Source organism: Carassius auratus, unplaced genomic scaffold (assembly GCF_003368295.1).
Source record: "Carassius auratus strain Wakin unplaced genomic scaffold, ASM336829v1 scaf_tig00214205, whole genome shotgun sequence".
NCBI lineage: Eukaryota > Metazoa > Chordata > Actinopteri > Cypriniformes > Cyprinidae > Carassius > Carassius auratus.
Genome location: NW_020527558.1, coordinates 734,214 through 758,137, shown reverse-complemented (window position 1 = coordinate 758,137; position 23,924 = coordinate 734,214). Strand labels below are relative to the sequence as shown.

General features: G+C 42.0%; 1 protein-coding gene across 6 annotated transcripts in view; it reads left to right on the top strand.

The window, feature by feature from the left end:
- The window catches only part of LOC113091530 (NACHT, LRR and PYD domains-containing protein 3-like), a 107,242-nt gene that overhangs the window by 61,990 nt on the left and 21,328 nt on the right, over positions 1 to 23,924 (top strand). For 4 of the 6 annotated variants that reach the window (XM_026257111.1, XM_026257108.1, XM_026257112.1 and 1 more), the window contains 3 exons: positions 10,218 to 10,325; positions 17,452 to 17,568; positions 20,971 to 22,842. In XM_026257111.1, the coding sequence (XP_026112896.1) occupies positions 10,218 to 10,325; positions 17,452 to 17,568; positions 20,971 to 22,842 (2,097 nt within the window). The remainder of the gene's footprint in view (positions 1 to 10,217; positions 10,326 to 17,451; positions 17,569 to 20,970; positions 22,843 to 23,924) is intronic. The other 2 variants (XM_026257110.1, XM_026257109.1) reach the window with 2 other exon arrangements.

Sequence of the window (23,924 nt, the reverse complement as noted above, 5' to 3'; positions counted from 1 at the left end):
CGTTTCCGAACATTAGCCCCCACCAGTGGTTGGAACCAAACTGCCCTACTAGCTGCGTACCGTAAAGGTTTAAAACCCCAGATCAGAAAGCAAATGGTCATTTACGACGATAATGTCAGTATAGAGACATTCATTATAAAGACAATAAATGTTGCTCAGCACCTCTCGGCTTGTGCCTCCCCGGCTTCATATGCCATCTCTCCATCGGCCAGAACGCCCTCGCCCCAACGAGACCAGGAGGAACCCATGATCACCGACTCCTACCGCCTAGATGCCTCTGAACGGAGGCGCCGCATCCAGGAGCGGCTGTGTTTATACTGTGGCGAGGCCACTCACCTGATCCACGCCTGCCCAGTCCGTCCGCCTCGCCCAATGGTGAGTACAGTCTCAATTACCCCATCAGTATCTCACATACCTCATATCAAAGCCCAGATAACAATTAACTCACGTAATCTTTCCATCCATGTCCTGGTGGATTCCGGAGCCGCCAGCAACTTCATCTCATCTCACTTCGTAACCAAGCACCGAATTCCCATCATCCAGAATGAGACCACTTACCGTATCACTACCATCCAGGGATCACCATTAGGCGGTGGCAAAATAACTAGAAGGACACACGAGCTACAACTCGTTCTGCCCCACGGACACCGGGAACAACTGGCCCTCCTCGTACTTCCTCGCGTTACCGTTGACGTCGTCCTGGGTAGGCCGTGGCTGGCCCAACATAATCCACAAATCAACTGGAGCACAGGGGAAATCCAGGCATGGGACCCGGAATGCCAGAGTCACATTCACCGTTCACCAGTCCAGAGTTCACAGTCTGCGCCACCGCACCTTCAATTGCACTCCACCTCCATAGGAAGACCTGCCCTTTACTCCTCCTACTCCGATGTGTTCAGCAAGGAACAAGCCACCCGATTACCGCCTCATCGGCCCTGGGACTGTTGTATCAACCTGCTGCCAGGTGCCAAGCTACCGCATGGGAAAATATATCCACTCTCCCGTCCTGAGCAGGTGGCGATGGAGGAATACATCCAGGAGGCTCTCGATCAGGGGTTCATCAGACCATCCACATCTCCAGCTGCATCCAGTTTTTTCTTCGTCCCCAAAAAGGATGGCGGACTTCGACCATGCATCGACTATCGGGTGCTAAATGACGCCACCGTCAAGTTCGCCTACCCGTTACCACTCGTTCCGGCGGCTCTGGAGGAACTGCGCGAAGCCAAGGTGTTCACCAAACTCGACCTCCGCAGTGCCTACAACCTGATCCGTATCCGAGAGGGAGACGAGTGGAAGACTGCCTTCATCACCCCTGCCGGGCACTACGAATATCAGGTTATGCCCTATGGGCTTGCTAACAGTCCATCCATCTTCCAGAGTTTCATGATCGAAATATTCCGTGATTATCTCCACCAATTCGTCATTGTCTACATAGACGATATCCTGATCTACTCCCGGAACATAGAAGAACACCAAACCCATGTCTGCCACGTTTTACAACGACTCCGAGACCATCACCTCTACCTAAAAGCTGAGAAGTGCGAGTTTCACTGCACTACTGTCTCCTTCCTCGGATACGTGATCTCTGCGGAGGGAGTTCAGATGGAGACTGCCAAGGTGGATGCTGTGGCCAACTGGGCGGAGCCCACAACGGTGAAAGAACTCCAGCGTTTCCTTGGCTTTGCCAATTTCTACCGACGCTTTATCAAGAACTACAGCCTGCACTCGGCTCCTCTAACATCCCTCCTAAAAGGAGGTCAGCGCCAGCTGCGCTGGACACCCCAAGCTCGAGAGGCCTTCAGCCATCTTAAACACCTCTTCACCTCAGCACCCATTCTTCGACATCCTAACCCGTCCAAGCCTTTCGTCGTAGAGGTTGATGCGGCCAATCACGGCATTGGAGCCGTGTTATCCCAATGGTCTGGTGAACCGTGCTCACTCCATCCGTGTGCGTACTTCTCTAGGAAACTCTCTCCTGCCGAATGCAATTATGGTATCGGAGACCGTGAGTTGTTGGCCATTAAACTCGCCCTTGAGGAGTGGCGGCACTGGCTAGAGGGAGCCCAGTTTCCATTCACTGTTGTCACCGACCACAAAAATCTCCAATATCTGCAGAACGCCAAAAGACTCAATGCTCGTCAGGCTCGTTGGTCACTCTTCTTTGCTCGCTTTAATTTTCAGATCACGTATCAGCCCGGTCACAAGAACACTAAAGCAGATGCCCTGTCCCGTATGTACTCACCAGAACCAGACACCAACGAGCCTGATGCGATTCTGCCACCCTCCGTTTTCCTCGCGCCCATCCTCTGGCAGATCGACGAGGAAATTCGAGCCGCCACCCTCGAGGAGCCTGCACCTCCGGAGGTTCCCACGGGTCTTATGTACGTGCCCACAAGCCAGCGACTTCCTCTACTGGAAAGTGCGCACACGTCACCTGGCTCAGGACACCCTGGCAGCAGGCGAACCCTCTCGCTCATCCAGCAGAAGTACTGGTGGCCAAACATGGTTCGTGACGTTACCCGGTACATCCTCGGATGCTCGGTCTGCGCCGTTACCACCACACCTCGTCAACTTCCCGTGGGTAAATTACAACCACTGCCCATTCCTCGCCGACCCTGGACCCATCTAGGGGTGGATTTCGCCACTGACCTTCCCCCCTCACGGGGGTACACTACCATTCTAGTTGTTGTAGATCGTTTTTCTAAATCCTGCAAACTAATCCCTTTAAAAGGTCTTCCCACAGCATTCGAGACCGCCGAAGCCCTCTTCACCAACGTGTTCCGGAATTATGGCACTCCAGAGGACATTGTATCGGACAGAGGTCCTCAGTTTATTTCCAGGGTCTGGCGAGCGTTTTTCCAACTCCTCGGGACATCCGTCAGTTTATCTTCTGGATATCATCCTCAGACCAACGGCCAGACCGAGCGGAAGATTCAAGAAATCTCACGGTACCTCCGTACTTACTGCTCCCAACACCAGGATACCTGGAGCCAGTATCTGCCGTGGGCTGAGTATGCCCAAAACTCCCTTCGCCAAACCACTACAGGCTTAACCCCTTTTCAATGTGTTTTAGGCTATCAACCACCGCTGTTTCCCTGGTCAGGAGAAGTCTCTGAGGTGCCCGCGGTAGATCACTGGTTCCAGGAGAGCGAGAGGGTGTGGGACTCAGCTCACATCCATCTCCAATGGGCAGTTCGGAGGCATACAGAGACCGCTAACCACCGCAGATCGCCTAATCCCGTCTATCTACCTGGAGACAAGGTTTGGCTCTCCACGCGGGATATCCGCCTCCGACTGCCCTGCAAAAAGCTGAGTCCCCGCTACATAGGGCCGTTCACCATCCATTCCCAGATAAATCCTGTCACCTACCGCCTGGACCTACCACCACGCTACCGGATTTCACCCATGTTTCACGTCTCACTGTTAAAACGTCACACTGATCCAGTTTCTCCTTCCTCCACAGAACCGGAACCGCCTCCCCCTCCAAACCAACCCGAGATCCTCGGAGACAACATCTACCAGGTCCAAGAGATCCTCGACTCCCGGCGGCGGAACGGCCACCTGGAGTACCTCATAGATTGGGAGGGGTTCGGTCCCGAAGAGAGGTCGTGGGTACCACGCAATGACATCCTGGATCCGGCTCTCCTCAAAGAGTTCCACCGACAACACCCGGACCGCCCGGCTCCCAGAGGTCGTGGTCGTCCCCGTCGCCGCTCTAGGGTGCCTGGAGTCACCCGTGGGGGGGGGGGGGTAGTGTCACACCCTCAGCTCGTTCCCTCAGCCCCAGTCACCATTGCCAGTCACCATCCACTCAATCTCCCATGCACCGCCCACGTGAACCGTCACCTGAATACTAATTACCTGCACCTGCACCAGCAATCACCACACCTTGTAAATACTCATCTCACTCACTCACTCACCGGCTGGAATCAAGATTGCATGGACATTCTTTGTGGATCTTCTGCCTGCTCCTTGTGGACCATAATTGTGACTCTGTGGAGATTCAGACACAGCGATTAAGGGAAGTGACTCTTTGTTGTACTGGCTTAGCTCTGTACTTGAACTCACCAGTTGATCAGTGCTTGAAGATTCACCGTCTGTGACCACACTTACCTGCTCTGTTATAGTGCTATGCTAATAAAGCTTCACGAAAATACTTACCCGTCTTCTCCTCTCCTTGTGTGGATGTGACAACCGCGCTATTGACAAGCAAACTGCAGAGGAAAGATAGCAACCGCAGAAACTGCAGTGTTCAGTTTTTTCTTGTTTTTTTTTTCAATTTGTCACTGTGCATTCAATGTTAAATAAATTAATGATACAATATGGATATGACTGTTTATGACATTTTGGCTTTAAACCCAGCCAGCGAGGCAGCGAATATAAATGAGCCGATTCCTGTGAGGCGACAATACATATAATTTGAGGTCATTTTTTTAACCTGAAAAACTCTTAACGTGGTTTAATGTACCAATACAGTGATATTAACAGACCAAACTCACTAAACATCATATTAATAAAGTATCTACAAAAAATCAGATGATTCCTGAATATGAATTCCACACGTTTAATAACGCGTTAAGCCTTTTCCTCTCATAGAAAACCATCATAAGGCTTAACGTGTTATTAACCTTGCATTCATATTCTGGGGGTCATCTGTTTGTTTGTTTTTTGGACATCCTATACTTTATTTGTATAATGTATAGTGAGTTTGGTTTTTAAAAATCACTGTCTTAGTACATTAATCCACATTAAGTGTTTTAACGGTTTTCTATGTGAGGAAAAGGCTTAACGTGTTTTTAAACGAGTTGCATTTATATTTAGGGCTCATCTGATTTTTTTTTATAGATATTGTACTTTATTAGTATGATTTTTTTATGAGTTTGGTCTGTTAATATCACTGTCTTAGTAGATTAAGCCATGTTAAGCATAAATCCAGCGCAGCTGCCCCCTCAAGCATCAGGTCGCGGAGCAACATCAAAAAGAACAGCTGAGACTGGTCCCGGCCTGACAGTTAGGAGTAACTGAAGCCTTTCCGAAATCTGTAAAATACAGACGTGAAAGTAACAGGCATACCTTCTGAAGTCACCGGTGATAACACGGGTGAAGTTCCAGGCGATAACTGACCACAAGAACCTGGAATACATCAAAGGTGCTAAAAGACTCAATCCCACCAAGCTCACAGGTCACAGTGAACTGGAATCAGGTGAAGAGAGACCAATCACCCTGGCATCCAGAATAGTAGGGCAAATGCTCTCTCCAGGCAGTATGATCTTCCCCTCAACAGCCATACCCCAGAATGCATACTCACCTCATCTGTAGTCATCGTCCCGATTACCTTGTATATCATGGAACAAATGCAACGCAAACCGCTCAAAGAACCAGCCAACTGTCCACCTAATAAACACTATGTTCCACAAAGTCTTCGTCACCAGGTAATGCAATGGGTCCACACCTCTTTCAGCTCTGGCCACCCTGGAATATCCCACACATTGCATCTACTACGAAACTTGTTCTGGTGGCCCTCAATATTTAAAGATGTCACTGTTTATGTTAAAGCCTGTAAAGTCTGTGCCCAATCAAAGACAGCCAAGAGTTAACATCAGGACTCCTCCAACCACTGCCCATTCCACAACGTACCTGGCCTCATCTCTCCATTGACTTTGTCACAGACTTACCTTTGTTGAACAGGTTCACTGCTATCCTAGTTATCATAGATCGATAAATCAATTGATCCCCTTAACCTGTTAACCCTTGAGTCGATTAATGCAGATACACGTTATGAGTCATTTTCTCCTGATAACCCCGAAAATAACTTAAATTACACTTTCAGTTTTAATCGTACAGATAAGAGTAATACATCAATTGAATCTGTAAAGGGTCTACTTTTTTTGGATACAGACATAAAAACAAACCTTTGTGCACTTATAAAATAAAGATAACAAACAAGCTGTGCTGTCTGCAGCCTTTGTCTGCGCTAATATTCATTTACAAACATGTCATTAAAATGAAGTGTAACGAAGATACATGAGAGAGATATCTATAGAAAGCTTGACATGTCTACTTTTAAACTAAACAAGTCCTGTCGAAAACAGATATTCTGTGATAAAGTAATCTAGATATTTAGATATTTATAAGAAACTGAAAAAAGCACAAATGTCAGGGCATGACAAAACTTCTCCAGGCCCCAAAAATACCCTTAGACTCCAGAGGGTTAACCTGACCCCCCATTATGGGACTCACAGCTGTAAGTGCTCTACCTAAGTTATAATTGTAACAGTTTCCTACTTCAGTGTGTTACAAACATAATGTTGGTGTCTTTGGAAAGAAGACCCTTTGGGCTTTACTTTTTATCAATAATGCTCAAAAATATTAAAAGTTATAGACACTGAAGTGCCTTGAATTTATTTTTATTTTTTTACCACACTTAAATATTTTTTTATTTGATATAAAAAATCATGTAATTAGTCCTGGAGCAATTTAGAAAAGTAACGGGTTGAAAGTCACATGTCTCATGAGTTTCTATTTCAAATCTGAATAAGATATCATGAAAAATGAGACCCCTGCTAATATTTTTATGAGACTATGTCGACACCCCCCACCCCCCAAATATAAAAAATAATTCCCAACTGTATTGAAGGATTCTACAAACTATTTAGTCATTAACAATACCACTGCATAGTTTTATCAATTATAAAACACTAGACAGAAACTTAGACATCATATAAGTGATTTATTTGAGCACTAGAAAAATACAATAAGAATAATTTGAGTAAGAAAAATAAGAATAACAAGAAAAATAAAAAAAGATTTAACTTTGTTTGCCAGTTACAGAAAATCCTGAGATTGCTTTAAATGCAGCATTTACAATGAATTATGATGCAAATAAGTACTGATGTGCTGATGACCACTTATACAGATGGTAATAACACAAATGCACCATAAAGTAATCCAATCTCTCTATTCATATGGACGCGTTCACTTTGATAGCCGTGATCATACAGTAATAGCGAGCTGATTTGGGCTGATTTGCACTCAAACAGATGGGAATCATGCAGATACATTCACATTCAACATAAAACACACACTCACATATACAGGTCCTTCTCAAAAAATTTGCATGTTGTGATAAAGTTCATTATTTTCCATAATGTAATGATAAAAATTAAACTTTCATATATTTTAGATTCATTGCACACCAACTGAAATATTTCAGGTCTTTTATTGTTTTAATACTGATGATTTTGGCATACAGCTCATGAAAACCCAAAATTCCTATCTCAAAAATTAGCATATCATGAAAAGGTTCTCTAAACGAGCTATTAACAGAAATCATCTGAATCAACTAATTAACTCTAAACACCTGCAAAAGATTCCTGAGGCTTTTAAAAACTCCCAGCCTTGTTCATTACTCAAAACCGCAATCATGGGTAAGACTGCTGTCCAGAAGGCCATCATTGACACCCTCAAGCGAGAGGGTAAGACACAGAAAGAAATTTCTGAACGAATAGGCTGTTCCCAGAGTGCAGTATCAAGGCACCTCAGTGGGAAGTCTGTGGGAAGGAAAAAGTGTGGCAAAAAACGCTGCACAACGAGAAGAGGTGACGGGACCCTGAGGAAGATTGTGGAGAAGGACCGATTCCAGACCTTGGGGAACCTGCAGAAGCAGTGGACTGAGTCTGGAGTAAAAAAACTTCCAAAGCCACCGTGCACAGGCGTGTGCAGGAAATGGGCTACAGGTGCCGCATTCCCCAGGTCAAGCCACTTTTGAACCAGAAACAGCGGCAGAAGCGCCTGACCTGGGCTACAGAGAAGCAGCACTGGACTTTTGGACAAATTTTGCATGTCATTCGGAAATCAAGGTGCCAGAGTCTGGAGGAAGACTGGGGAGAAGGAAATGCCAAAATACCTGAAGTCTAGTGTCAAGTACCCACAGTCAGTGATGGGGTGCCATGTCAGCTGCTGGTGTTGGTCCACTGTGTTTTATCAAGGGCAGGGTCAATGCAGCTAGCTATCAGGAGATTTTGGAGCACTTCATCCTTCCATCTTCTGAAAAGCTTTATGGAGATGAAGATTTTGTTTATCAGCACGACCTGGCACCTGCTCACAGTGCCAAAACCACTGGTAAATGGTTTACTGACCATCGTATTACTGTGCTCAATTGGCCTGCCAACTCTCCTGACCTGAACCCCATAGAGAATCTGTGGGATATTGTGAAGAGAAAGTTGAGAGACGCAAGACCCAACATTCTCGATGAGCTTAATGCCGCTATCGAAGCATCCTGGGCCTCCATAACACCTCAGCAGTGTCACAGGCTGATTGCCTCCATGCCACGCCGCACTGAATCAGTCATTTCTGCAAAAGGATTCCCGACCAAATATTGAGTGCATAACTGAACATAAATATTTGAAAATTGACATTTTTGGAAATAAAAACACTTTTCTTTTATTGGTCGGATGAAATATGCAAATTTTTTGAGACAGGCATTTTGGGTTTTCATGAGCTGTATGCCAAAACCATCAGTATTAAAACAATAAAAGACCTGAAATATTTCAGTTGGTGTGCAATGAATCTAAAATATGAAAGTTGCATTTTTATCATTACATTATGGAAAATAATGAACGTTTTTTACTACCAAGACGCAGTTTCCGACCGGGAGTTATTCCATAACAGACACAAACAATTCTGTCGCTGAAGAACTGAAACGTTAACAAAGGAACAAAGGGAAAGTTCCTGTACTCTCACAGCTTGTTGAAGATGTGTGCACTGTCCCACACCCTCTCACTACAACGAACCTGATGAGGGTTCGCCAGACCATGGGAACATAAGGGGTTGATAACTAAGGATGCACTGGAAGGGAGTCAGACCCGTGGATGAGTGAGTCAGGGAATTTTGTGCGTATTCTGCCCATGGAAGGAATTCAGACCATAGATGCTGTTCTAGGCTGCAATAGGATTGTAGATATCTGCCCAACTCTTGATTTAGTTGTTCAACTTGTCCGTTTGTTTGTGGATGGTAACCTGATGAGATGCTGACATTATCAAGATGCTTGAAGAATGCTCTCCAAACTTGGGATGTAAACTGGGTTCCTCTGTCACTGACAATATCTGCCGGGATGCAATAATTTCTGAAGACATAATTTCTGAAGTCCTTTTAACCTGTTAGCTTGCACCCCGATGCTGGCATCCTCAACGCCCCTCAACTCGCAGGTGTCAGTGTTTATGAATAGATTAAATAAAACGGGACAAATTTAATCTTGACAAAACCATATATCATTATAAAGATCTAAGCCTCAAGCATCGATGACAGATCCCTGTTTTCAAATGGAAAGCTTATAAAGACTGTATTTGCTACATTTGTGTAAGCAGTACACATAAAAACATGAATAATGGAAAAGCAGTACATACCAGATTCGTCGTAATAACGAGTCATAAACATATCCACAGCTGTAAATCCCGGTTTAGTTAGAAAGGTATGGTACTGACTCTCTGCCTGGTTTATTGATTCTGTCTTAAAGATCTTTCCTTAATTAACAAATGGATTCCATTACCGCCTCAGTTACCTCCTTGTTACAATGATATGCTATTCATTATGTGCAACAACAACAACAAAAAGTTAAATTAAAATACAAACTTTACAAAAAATACCATTACTTGTTACACAAAGAATTTTTTTTATCTAAATGTAATTTCTAACATAAAACATTTCAGTCAGAATGTTACAAAGTAAAAACTTCATAATCATTGGGAAGGAGGCAGGAATCGGCAGACATTCAAATCAAAACTTTAATAATAAAATAAACACAAAACAGCATTACAACCCTTTGTGGACAACTGCCGCACACAAACAAAAACCAAGGCCTGGTCCTTTCTCATCCTTCACTGTCGTCACTCCTCTTTTGTATCCTTCCAATATCCTCCGTGGGACTCAAAACAGGTGAGTGGAGCAGGTGTCCCTCATTTCACAATCACTTCACCTGCCTCGCTCCATTCCAACAGCTCTCAGCCCCGACCCACTCATCACATATAATTAATGTGCTCCTTTTCTGTTATGTGCAACGTGTTTGACATGCATGTGTTCACCAGCACTCCTTCATTAATGTCTGTGAAGTTTAATGGAGATTGTCATGTTATGTAAATTGAAATAAAACACTTATAATACTAGTAATGAAACCGCAAACAGGACTAAATTAACTTTCTGTTGTTTACCATGATCTTCAGGAGGAAGAGATCTTCATCTCCTGATCCCAGCTGTGTGTCTCTGAAGAGTGACAGATCAATGCCTCTTCCTCCTAAATTCAGTGATGATCCAGTGACCTCTGACCCCAGGTGATATATACATTAGATTACATTTACATTTAATCATTTACCAGGCGCTTTTATCCAAAGCGACTTACAAATGAAAACAATAGAAGCAGTCAGGTCAACAAGACAACAACAGTATACAAGTGCCATAACAAGTCTCAGTTAGTCCAGCACAGAACGCATAGCCAGTTTTTTTTTTTTTTTTTTTTTTTTTATAAATGAAAAAACAAGAAAAGAAGGAAAAGTGCTAGTATTAGTTGGTTAAGTGCTGGCGAAAAAGATGAGTATTTAGATGTTTCTTGAAAATGAGTAAAGACTCAAATTGAGATTGGGAGGTCATTCCACCAGCTGGGCACAGTCCAGGAAAAGGTCCATGAGAGTGATTTTGAACTTCTTTGGGATGGCACCACAAGGCGTCGTTCACTTGCAGAGCGCAAACATCTGGAGGGCACATAAGGTATGTTGGTGCCGTGCCAGTGGCCGTCTTGTAGGCAAGCATCAGTACCTTGAATTTGATGCGAGCGGCTACTGGTAGCCAGTCTAACCTGATGAGGAGAGAAGTAACGTGAGATTTTTTTGGCTCATTGAAGACAACCCTCGCTGCTGCATAATCCAGTGTTAAGGTCAATTCACGCTGCACTGATATACACTGACCAGTGTGAACAACCACCGGATCAGAGGACATCATTTCTCACTGTGCGTTCACACCGCCGGCGTCGAGAGCGTTGAAAATCGCTCATGCCGCTCTGCTCACGATGCTGCAGAAAGATTTGTGAGCACTTAGACGCTCTGACGTAGATCGAATGCTTATTTTGTATTTAAAGCGGCCGCAAAACAAACAAGCTTGTTGATCTTCTGCAGACTAACCACAAGGAGGGTAACGTTATAAGTTAACCTCATTAAATATTGTTGTGGACAAAGTATTAAGATCCTTTACCTAATAATGCATAAAGCACTGTAAAAATACTCTGATGTAAGTAAAAGTCTTGCACTGAAAATGCTACTTAAGTAAATAAAATCAAGTATAAACTACTTAATGTAAGTAGAATCAGGGAAGTTTGTTTAAAAGTAAACTGGGACTACAGTACTATTATTTATTATATCATTAGATTATCAGGAAAATGAATCTCAGACACCTTGGTCCACATATCACTTTTCACTAGTTCACGCTTACATATAATTAGCTGAGGTATGGTATGCGTATTTGGCGTGCTGTCCGGGGAAGGGCTCCGAGCTCGGAATGGCCCAAACCTAGAGTACCCCCCAAAAAGACAAATGTACAAGAGGACAGCATAGAGTACTGGCGGGGGCTGATTTGGTTTCTGAAAAGTCGTCTCGTTGGCAGGCTGGAAGGGCCTACGTACTCCGGAGGGAGCGACTTGGGCGTTGGGAGAGTAGGCCCTACCGGCTGCAGCTAGTGAACTACGTGGTTGTTGTCACCTGGTTGGTAGGGCTCGAGCCGATGCTCAACTGGAGCTTTTGGCGTTCGAACAGTGAGCCCTACCGGCCGATGAGGAGGAGCAGCGTAGTTGTGGTGCCCAGCCGGGAGGACCCGAGTTGCCTCGACCGGAATAGGTCACGGTGTCAGCGTACGGGCCCTACTGACTGATAGCCCCTGCTATTCAGTGGGTGAAGGGCCTAATGCTGACCGAGAGGGCTCATGAAGCCTCATTGAGACTCAGGATGACGGACGTCTGGGTCCTCTCGGTTTGGCAGATAAAAACCTTTGGGCTGGCCGACAAGGAGGACTCTGGCGACATCCGAAGGGTGATCCTGTCTCACGGCATCGGATCACGACTGGCAAGCATAGGGCCCAACCGGGATAATCTCGCCAGACGTCTGAAGAGAGCTCACGCATCAGACGGGTAAGCCTCGCCGGACGGGGAGAGTGGAAAGGAAAACCCGACTAGGACGACTCTTGTGGCATCCGATGGGGCATTAAACTCAGAACATCTAACGGGTAAGCCTTGCCAGGCGAGCTTAAAAGATGTGAGAGTAGCTTAGAGTTTTTTTTTTTTTTTGGCAGGATTTGGCGAGAGGGCGAGACTTGTAGCGTCGGACGGTTAAGCCTTGCCTACCGTCAAATGGAAAGGTAAGTTGCGTGGCCGAGAGACTGTTACCGACGTCCGAAGGGAGCACACGCATCGAACAGGTAAGCCTCGCCGACCGTAGAGTGGAAACGTAAAGGAAGTCTGTCCAGGAGGCTCTCGTCGGCGTCCGAAGGGAGCACACGCATCGAACGGGTAAGCCTCGCTGACCATAGAAAAGGAAAAGGTAAGGTTGTCTAACCTGGAGGCTCTCGCCAGTGTCTGAAGGGAGCACACGCATCGAACGGGTAAGCCTCTCCGGATGTGGGACAGAAAAGGTAACGATAGGTGGCCAGGAGGCTCTTGCCAGCATCCAACGGTGACTTCCTGTTCCAAAAACAACTGGGTGAGCCTTGCAGGCCATAGGATGGAAAAGGTAATTTTGTGTGGTCGTTAGGCTGTTGTCGGCATCTTATGGGAACCTGTCCTCCATTGTGCTTGGGAACTAATGTGGTCGGAGTTGCGTTCTCTGGAATCCTCTCAAGCGGTGGACTTCTACCTTCCGATTGGTTGCTGCCCAACCGCATCATAGCTCATTACCATAAAGTTGCCTTGATTTCAACTATCCTCGATGCTTTCAACGGGCAAGTCGCGCCGCGCTGCTCCTCGCCACTGCTCAACCCCGGCTCACATTGAAAATTAATGACTTCCGGCAACTTCGGCGCTGTCGACTCCGGCGGTTTTAACGCACTGTCAGACTCTCCACGAGCCGACAAGTTCAAAATTTTCAATCAGAGAAAACACACACTGAGTGACTGTCATGATTCTGCTTTCATGTCCTGACTTTTCTCTAGTCTTGAGGCAGGATCATGACAGACCCGTGTTTTGTGTACAAGCACATGGCCTTGTCTTTGGGCCATATGCTTGTGTTGTCTCGTTCCCTTGCCCCGCCCCCTTGTTATCCTAGTTGTCATGATTTGCCTTACCTGTGCCACCTGTTGTGTCTTGATTAGTTCTCCTATTCAGATCCCCTAGTGTGCTCTGTCTTTGGTGGGTTCATTGTGATTGTTTCCACATTGTGAGATGCGTTTCTACATGTTCCTGTGAAATATTGTTACTCGGTGTTGCTCTTGGAAGAAGACATTGTGAGACCTGTTATTGTTTATTTGTAGTTAGTGTTCTTGTGTTTCGAGTCTTTGTTTATCGTGTCTACCAGTCTTGTTAAGTATTTAGTATCTGCCCTAGTCATTGTTTTCCCCCTCGTGGGTTTTGTTTTCCCCTTTTTGTGTAAATAAATCCTGTGTTTAGTACATCCTGTCTGCACTTGAGTTCCTCCTTACCCTCCACATGACAGTGACAGCTGCAGACGCAGACAGGAGTCACACACTGATCCACAAACTAGACCAAGAGTCTGTTTCCACTGTTAGTGAACCACACACTGACTTATATATATATATATATATATATATATATATATATATATATATATATATATATATATATATATATTCTCATCCTGCTCAATATGGAAGCATATGGGTAGCAAAATTCATTTTGTAATGTAATATAGAGCTGAAGATCTTTGCCCGAACCCGATGGGACCCGTCGGGACCCGACGGGTTCGGTCGGGTTCGGGCTTAATTTTTATCATCTTACGCGGGCTCGGGCCGGGCTCGGGCTTGCGCTCCGGTTTGCGAGGTAAACGAGCGGTCATGTGATGTGTTTCGATTAGCGCGAGAAAGATGCGAAAATGAATGCTGAGCAGGTGTAACGGAGGCTTGCCTCTGGTGATTAAGTTTTGGTTGCACTAGCAACTAAAGCAAACTCTGAGCGAGGTGTGGAAAAGTTTTGACCATGCTTATAATGAGAATAATGAGTGAATAATGACGCACCGTCAGTGAGCGCAGGAACCCGGTGAAGACATCTACAGTGGATTCAATCATTTTCCTCCACAAAAACATGTAGACCTAGCCTAATCTCTGTGAGTAAAGGTTTTTCAAATGATAACTAAATATTCATTGAGTCTTAAATGCATAATGTTGACAGAGTATTTACGCTAATGTTGGCATTATTCTTTTATTAAATAAAGCAAATCCGGCTGAGCCTTTATCTTAATTTCGTTATTGCCAAATACCCAGCTTAATTTAAAATTTATCTTAATTAACATTTTTTTAAATGACTCGTTTTTATTGGTGCGTTGGTCTATTTATAGGTTAAATGAGCCTATGTCTAGAATGCTGAGATGTTACGATGTCACATAGGACTTATTTTATTTCTTTATTCCAACTTCCAAGTGGTCTAGTCTACGTTAGTTATGAGTAAATTATGTTAAAACATGAATAAATTACTCATTGTTGACCAAAGGCAAAAGAGCTGTGTGCATTTGAATAATGTCGGGCTGTAAACGCGTTCGGGCTTTAAAAAAGCTGTCAATCAAAATGTACTTGTCGGGCTCGGGCCGAAACCTGTCGGGCTCGGGTCATGTCGGGCCTAACTTTTAAGGCCCGATTACAGCTCTAATGTAATATGCAAAATGATAATTAATTTCTGTATTTACATTTTCCCATACATATGTGCTACATTTAATGCAAAATGAAAATTAAATTATATAATTTATATTTGCGATTTCCTATACCAGTTTTAAAATGGAAATAAACAATATAAAACAAATTAATGCTTTATCAGTTGCAAAATTCAAAGAAAATTGTATTACCCAAAATTAATTAGATATGTTTCACATTCAAGCCAAAACTTTAGCAAAAATTATTATTTAAATGCCATTTTTCCTTAATGCATTTAGACTTATGGGTAGGGTTGTGAATTTGAGGAAATTTTCTCACCGGTCAATCGATATTTGACAACACTGTTAATACCAGTACCACCGTGGGGGTGTCCCTCTTTTCCTTGCTTTTCAAATAGCGACAATTCGGCATAAAGCAATTGTTAGTTTTTTTGTTTGTTTGAATTCTCCCTCTTTTCCTTTCTTTCCTTCACTTTTACCGTAGTTTTAAAGCACCATGCACATCTTACTTTCACTTTTGAATTAGCGGCAGTTCGGCGTCAATTGCTTGAATGCAACAACAAAATACAATGTCAAACTCTCTTTAGCCTTTTTATAAAACAGAAATTTTATTAACTAAACAAATAAACTACACAATGCTATAGGGCAGGCTATGCCTATGCCTAATATAAAATAACAAATAAATTGCATAAAGTTTAAATAGGTTAACATAGTGGCTAAGTAAACATGTAAAATAGCTATTAAAACAAATCAATAAAAATGTATAATGTTTGTTTGCAAAACGGGTAAGAAAGCTTGGAGGCAAAATAGAGTCAAATAAAATAAATAAATGACACAAATTTTAAAATAAGGTAAAAATCAGCAAACCGTGTGGAACCAAAAATGTTTAAAAACACTTCCAAAATCACCTTAAATAAATGGCAAAAATCAACAGGCTTTTCAATATCCAAATTATTGCCAAACAGGCGCTTTTGCATTTCATTTCGAAACTAAATCATCCGCCATCATTTTTGCGTTTCCACCGAAATTACCCGGAACATTTGTACCAGGAACTTTTTTCCCCAGGAACTTTTTTTCCCCCTGAGACCTGTTGCTTTCTGCGTTTCCACCGCAGTGTAAAGTACCGGGAAGATTAGGCAAATAGACCAGTGACGTAGGTCTGCACGCATTTCTAAAATACAAAGTACATTGATTTTGAATGTGCGGGAGTGTGATGTCCAATACGACGCAAATCCGGTAATTCTGCAAATCGCAGCATACTTGATAACTTCAATCAGCTGACCATGGCTACTGATTGATTCCTCACTGTATATTTACAATAAAACGAAATAGGATATCAAATACCACTGCCTCCTTTCGTTTTCATTTAAACATAATAACAGCTGCAGAAATTTTCTTAGTTCAGGGATATGTGTATATACAGCCATTACAATGAAACTAAATATTATATAAATTTGCCTTTTTTTATTTTCATTTTAAACGTATAGATAAATTGAATACGGACCAAAGATAACCTGTTAGATTTACCCAAAACAAATTCTATTTTATTTTTAACCACCAAAGAGACATCAGAGCCAGCGGGATATATCAGAAGGTCTAGTCGAGGTGAGACTGCTCTCGGCGGGTGCATGATTACCATCTCCGAGGGGGGGGAAAAACATTTTTACACATTTTTAAATATGCGCTGTCTTTAGAAAAAAAAACACAGATTTGAGTTTTAAACAACTACATTCTTGCCTGAAATACATTTAAAATTACATTTCATGACACAATACCAGTAATATTTTGAAAATGATCAGGATAAATGGTGGTTGATATGCTGCTTGAACTCAACCAATCAGGACGTTTAGCGTCCAAGTCCCGTCCCTGAAAGTAATAAATAAAATCTGATCTGTGAGCATTGAGCAGCCACGTACAGTTTTTAATTGTAGTGTCTGTTCTTTTACTCAACTATAATGACTTTTATTACTTAACACCGGTATCACCATCTATCCTAGACTAAGACTACATACGGGTAGGACACTTATTTTTCTTAAATGAATTGACACTTTTACTTAAGACATTTCAATAGCATTTTCATTAAATGCCCTGTGATCAGTGTAGACTAGTGACCGATCAATGCCTCTTCCTCTTAAATTCAGTGATGACCCAGTGACCTCTGACCTCAGATTAGATATTATCCAGCGTTAAGGTTAATTCATACTGCACTGATAAACACTGACCAAAAGAAATGAGACCTTACATTACCAAATTAATTTTGCTACCCATAAGCTTCCATGATATGCTATTCATTATGTGCAACAAAAAGGATTAAACTATAAACTTATAAACTTTATAAAAATTACCATTACATGTTAAACACAGAATTTTAAGTCTAAATTTAATTTCTAACAAGAAACATTTCAGTCAGAATTATTGTGAAACTTTTCTGCTGCGAGCTATGTGTTTGACATGCATGTGTTCACCAGCACTCCATTAATGTCTTTGAAGTTTAATAGAGATTGTCATGTTATGCAAAAAGGAAATAATACACTTATAATACTTATAATAAATGAAACAGCAGACGGAACTAAAGCAAGAATGACTTCTATGTGTTTATCAGGATCTTTAAGAGGAAGAGATCTTCATCTCCTGATCCCAGCTGTGCGTCTCTGAAGAGTGACAGATCAATGCCTCTTCCTCCTAAATTCAGTGATGATCCAGTGACCTCTGACCCCAGGTGAGGATAAACGTGTAGTCAAGTCAAGGAACCAAAAGAAAAAACCTTGGGAGAAACCAGGCTCAGTCGGGGGGCCTGTTCTCCTCTGACCAGACATAACCAGCAGTTCAGTTCCAGGTTGCAGCAAAGTCAGATTATGCAGTAGAATCTAGTTCTTTGGGGTCTAGTTGTGTGGGTTTTTTTTAAATGAGAGGCTTAATGACAGCAAGTTTGAAGGTTTTAGAGACATATGTTTATGACAATGAGGAATTAATAATAGTCAGAAGTGGATCAATGACTTCTGGTTACAATTTTATCTCTAATAGTATCGATCTTAGAAGTAAAGTCGTTCATAAAGTCATTAATGCTGTGATGTTGGAAAATGTCAATGCTTGCTGATAGTTTATTTTTCATTAATTTAGCCACTATTAAATAAATACCTGGGGTTATGTTTGTTTTCATCTAAAATAGACGAAAAGTAATCAGATCTAGCAGTTTTTACTTTCCCGCCATACAATACGAAATACCTCTAGTTTTGTTTTCCTCCAGTTGCACTCCATTTTCTTGGCTGCTCTCTTTAGGGTGCGAGTGTGCTTATTATACCGAGTGTCAGACTGTTTTCCTCAACACTAGAACCGCCACAGGGTTCATTTTACCTGTGGCTGTTTTTTAAATGTACATAGCAGATTTTAAATAAAACATTCAAGTCTCCCAGTCATTGACTTTTACTAAAATTGTTACTTACAATCCAATGTTGTTCATCAAATTATTAAGATAAAACCAGTTAAAAAAACAGGGCATTTATACTTATAAGCGACAGTGGGTCAAATTTACCCGTTATTGAATGCACGTATTTTCGCGTTGTCATTGACTTGCCGCTTATGTTTTAACATTGTACATTTTTCATCGCATCATCCTATGCAGTGTGGTGAATTATTATTGCTCTATATTGTCTAATATACATTCTATTTCCCAGTGTCAGTGCAGGCCTTTTTTTTTTTACCTTAGGCTACTGACCATTATGGATTCGTGTAGCCGCATTAAAAAGTCATAAAACATAAAACAACAGAATAAAAATATGACTAGACATAATCATTTCATGACTCTAAATATTGTGGAGACAGTGGCATAATATAGCGAAATATTTTCTTTAGCAATATAAATATAGTTGTAATGTACGTGGGTAAAATTTACCCGCTGGCGGTTTAAGGTATAAAATACAACGTCCTCTGGCAATTCTAATGTTAATCTTCCTTAAGACACCTCCCCCTTTACCTATATAACGCGGCTCATGTTTATAATAATTTTGGGGAGGGTAGACTCATTTAAAATAATATAATCATCAGGTTTTAGCCAGGTTTGTATCAAACAGAGCACATCTAGATTATGATCCATGGTCATGTCATTTTAAAAAAGTGCTTTCGAGGGACCAATAAATCAAGCTTTATAATTTGTATATCTGTAGTGACGATTGAACTGATTTACGGGATTCAAAAACACAATCCATACACACAGACAGGACTTGAAACAATGAACACATCTGCTCCTACAAGTCCATATATTATATTATATACATAATAGATATTACTTCACTGGCCAATGGAATGAACCAACCCCGTGATGTCAAATGCTGTAGTATTGCAAGACGGTGCTCCAAAAGCTATAACAAAACATCCTTTTTTATTAAAAAAATTGTTACATTAACCGTGTTTGTTATATATCTGTGATTTGTGAAAATCAAGACTGACATTTCTATTTATTTAGATGTTAATTTACACATCCTTTATTGTGCTTTAACTGCAGACATTCAGCTTTAATTTGAGGGTATTTACATCCAAATCAGGTGAACGGTGTTGGAATTACAACAGTTTTTATATGTACATCCCACTTTTTAAGGGACCAAAAGTAATGGGACAGATTAACAATCATAAATCAAACTTTCATTTTTTAATACTTGGTTGCAAATCCTTTGCAGTCAATTACAGCCTGAAGTCTGGAGATCAATTAGACATCAGCGTACGCTGGGTTTCATCCCTGGTGATGCTCTGCCAGGCCTCTACTGCAACTGTCTTCAGTTCCTGCTTGTTCTTGGGGCATTTTCCCTTCAGTTTTGTCTTCAGCAAGTGAAATGCATGCTCAATCGGATTTAGGTCAGGTGATTGACTTGGCCATTGCATAACATTCCACTTCTTTCCCTTAAAAATCTCTTTGGTTGCTTTCGCAGTATGCTTCGGGTCATTGTCCATCTGCACTGTGAAGCACTGACCAATGATTTCTGAAGCATTTGGCTGAATATGAGCAGATAATATTGCCCGAAACACTTCAGAATTCATCCTAATGCTTTTGTCAGCAGCCACATCATCAATAAATACAAGATAACCAGTTCCATTGGCAGCCATACATGCCCACGCCATGACACTACTACCACCATGCTTCACTGATGAGGTGGTATGCTTTGGATCATGAGCAGTTCCTTTCCTTCTCCATGCTCTTCTCTTTCCATCACTCTGGTACAAGTTGATCTTTGTCTCATCTGTCCATAGGATGTTGTTCCAGAACTGTGAAGGCTTATTTAGATGTTGTTTGGCAAACTCTAATCTGGCCTTCCTGTTTTAGAGACTCACCAATGGTTTACATCTTGTGGTGAACCCTCTGTATTCACATGGTGAAGTCTTCTCTTGATTGTTGACTTTGACACACACATACACCTACCTCTTGGAGAGTGTTCTTGATCTGGCCAACTGTTGTGAAGGGTTTCTTCACCAGGGAAAGAATTCTTCGACCATCCACCACAGTTGTTTTCCATGGTCTTCCGGGTAGTTTGGTGTTTGGAAAGCAACCAAACAGATTTTTAAGGGAAAGAAGTGGAATGTTATGCAATGGCCAAGTCAATCACCTGACCTAAATCCGATTGAGCATGCATTTCACTTGCTGAAGACAAAACTGAAAAGAAAATGCCCCAAGAACAAGCAGGAACTGAAGACAGTTGCAGTAGAGGCCTGGCAGAGCATCACCGGGGATGAAACCCAGCGTACGCTGATGTCTAATTGATCTCCAGACTTCAGGCTGTAATTGACTGCAAAGGATTTGCAACCAAGTATTAAAAAATGAAAGTTTGATTTATGATTGTTAATATGTCCCATTACTTTTGGTCCCTTAAAAAGTGGGATGTACATATACAAACTGTTGTAATTCCTACACCGTTCACCTGATTTAGATATAAATACCCTCAAATTAAAGCTGAATGTCTGCAGTTAAAGCACATCTTGTTAGATTCATTTCAAATCCATTGTGGTGGTGTATAGAGCCAAAAAGATTAGAATTGTGTCGATGTCCCAATATTTATGGACCTGACTGTGTATATATATATATATATATATATATATATATATATATTAATCTGTTCTTCTTGTGATATTTCAGCAGATCAGATCAAGAGCAAAGCAAGTCTCGAGAAGTCTTCTGTCCGAATACCACGAGCGTTACAGCGTCTCTGAAAAAACATGATCAACCAGTGAATGATGAACTGCAGAGAACCAAAGACCAGCTCAAAACCAGCATGAAGAACAAGTATGAGAGATTATTTGAGGGACTGAAACCCCGGGAGAATGAAAGCCTCCTGAACAGCATGTACACACAGCTCTACATCATAGAGGGAGAGAGAGAAGGAGTGAATGAAGAACATGAGGTTTTACAGATGGAGAAAACTCTCAGAACACAACACTCAAAAGACACTCTAATCTGCTACAATGACATCTTTAAAGCCTCACAAGAATTAGGATGTGAAGCGAAAGAGCAGATCAAGACTGTTCTCACTAAAGGCATCGCTGGAATCGGAAAAACAGTCTCTGTGCAGAAGTTCATTCTGGACTGGGCCGAGGGAAAAGCCAATCAGGATGTAGATTTCATGTTTGTGCTTCCATTTCGAGAGCTGAACATGATTCAAGATCATCAGTACAGTCTTCATAGACTTCTGCTGGACTTTCATCCTGAACTTCAAGATCTGGACTCCAAGATTTATGAGGAGTGTAAAGTTGTGTTCATATTTGATGGTCTGGATGAAAGTAGAATCACATTGATGTTTTCAGATGATCAGAAAGTTTCTGATGTAACAGACACTTCATCAGTGGGTGTGTTGATGTCAAAGCTCATGAAAAGAGAGCTACTTCCCTCTGCTCTCATCTGGATCACCTCCAGACCAGCAGCAGCCAATCAGATCCCCTCCAAATACATCAACCGTCTGACAGAAATACAGGGATTCAATGAGCTTCAGAAGGAGGAGTATTTCAGGAAGAGAATCAGTGATGACCGTCAAGCCAGCAAAATCATCTCACACATCAGAAAAGCAAGAAGCCTCCACATCATGTGCCACATCCCCGTCTTCTGCTGGATCTCATCCACTGTGCTTCAGAAGCTTCTGGAGGAAGATCTGAATGCAGAAATCCCTCAAACTCTGACTGAAATGTACATCCACTTCCTACTCACTCAGATCATCCTGAGGAAGCAGAAATATAAAGAGAGAGATCCAGAGAAACTCCTGCAGTCCAACAGAGAAGCGATTATGAAACTTGCTGAAGTGGCTTTCAATCAGCTGATGAAGGGCAATGTGATGTTCTATGAGGAGGACCTGAGAGAGAGTGGCATAGACCTCACTGATGCCTCAGTGTATTCTGGGATTTGCACTGAAATCTTTAAGGAGGAACCTGTGATATATCAGAGGAAAGTCTACAGCTTCATTCATCTGAGCGTTCAGGAGTTTCTTGCTGCTTTCTATTTGTTTTACATTTATGTAATGAAAAATGTTGACACCCCAAAGTTTTTGGATGTTGTTCATAGTCTCCATAGAGAAGCAATAGATAAAGCCATTGAGAATGAGAATGGACGTCTGGATCTGTTCCTGCGATTCCTGCTGGGCGTCTCACTGGAGTCCAATCAGAGACTCTTACAGGATCTACTGGCACACACAGAGAAGAGCTCAGAGAGCATCAGGAGAACCACACAGTACATTAAAAAGAAGATTAAAGATGGACATGAAGTCTCCACTGAAAGATCCATCAATCTGTTCCTCTGTCTGCTGGAAGTGAAAGATCAGACTCTGTCCAGAGAGATTCAGGAGTTTGTGAAATCAGACAAACTCTCAGAGAAGAAACTCTCTCCTGCTCACTGCTCAACAATATCCTACATGCTTCAGATGTCAGAAGAGCCATTGGAAGAGCTGGACCTCAAGAAATACAACACATCAGCTGAGGGGAGAAGACGACTGATTCCAGCTGTGATCAACTGCAGAAAAGCTCTGTAAGTGTTTAATCATGAACTACAGTATCATATTTAATCATGAATCTGACACCTTTAAAATAAATATTACTGAATGATAAATCTTCTCTTAAATAACAGGCCAGAATCTTAATGGAGTCATGACACGCCTTTTTAATACAGTAGATAGTCGAGCAAAATGCCTAAAAGTGCCATGTTTAACACAATCCAGTCACATTAGAAACTCGTTTATTAAATCAGCAGCTGCAGCAGCAAAGGGATGATTTACACCATTGGTCAGTAAAGCTGACATTGAGACATTTTCACTTCTGCTTAAAGTGTGCTTACTCTTTACTACAGCACTAGCCAGTATTTTAGATTTCATTATACATTTAAATAGGTCTGCAATATGCCATAAAATAATTAAAACTATAGAAAATGTGCATTAAGTCTGATTTATACTTCTGTGTCAAACCTACACCGTAGGCGATGTGTAGTACGGTGTAGGCTGACGTGCACTTGTGATGTCCGGTTCGTGAACGAATTCTTCGATTTTAACCAGTTCTTCTTAGTGATCCGGTTTAACCAATTCACCAAATAGAACTGAATCATTTTAAATGGTTTGCATCTCCAGTAAGGATTAATCTACCAATTACTTAAGCTGTTTACTTTTTTAACAAGTAAAAATAAACCAATATCTTGGAGTAAGTTAATTCATTTACTCAAACAGTAGACTGACTGAACTGCTGTCAAGACTGAACTTAAGATGAATACAGAGCCAGATAACGAACGTACATGCCCACTGCTGCGATTCTCATTCTCGAGTCAAGAACTGGTTGCATTGGTTTTTGGATCACCAGTACACCGAACAGAGAACAGTTTCTGTTTGACGCGTCCGATTTGAGAACCAATGACCTGATGATACTGCGCATGCATGTAATTTTTCAAGAGGACAAAATGCATATCTAAGTATTTTGTTAAACATCTGAAAATGTGATAAAATAACGTTTTTATTTTGTTATTTTGTTATTTTATTTGATTTTGTTATTTTGTTATTATGTTAGATTATAGACCAAAGGTGGACAATAATTCAGACTCAGCATGTTGATTACAGCGGTTCTCGT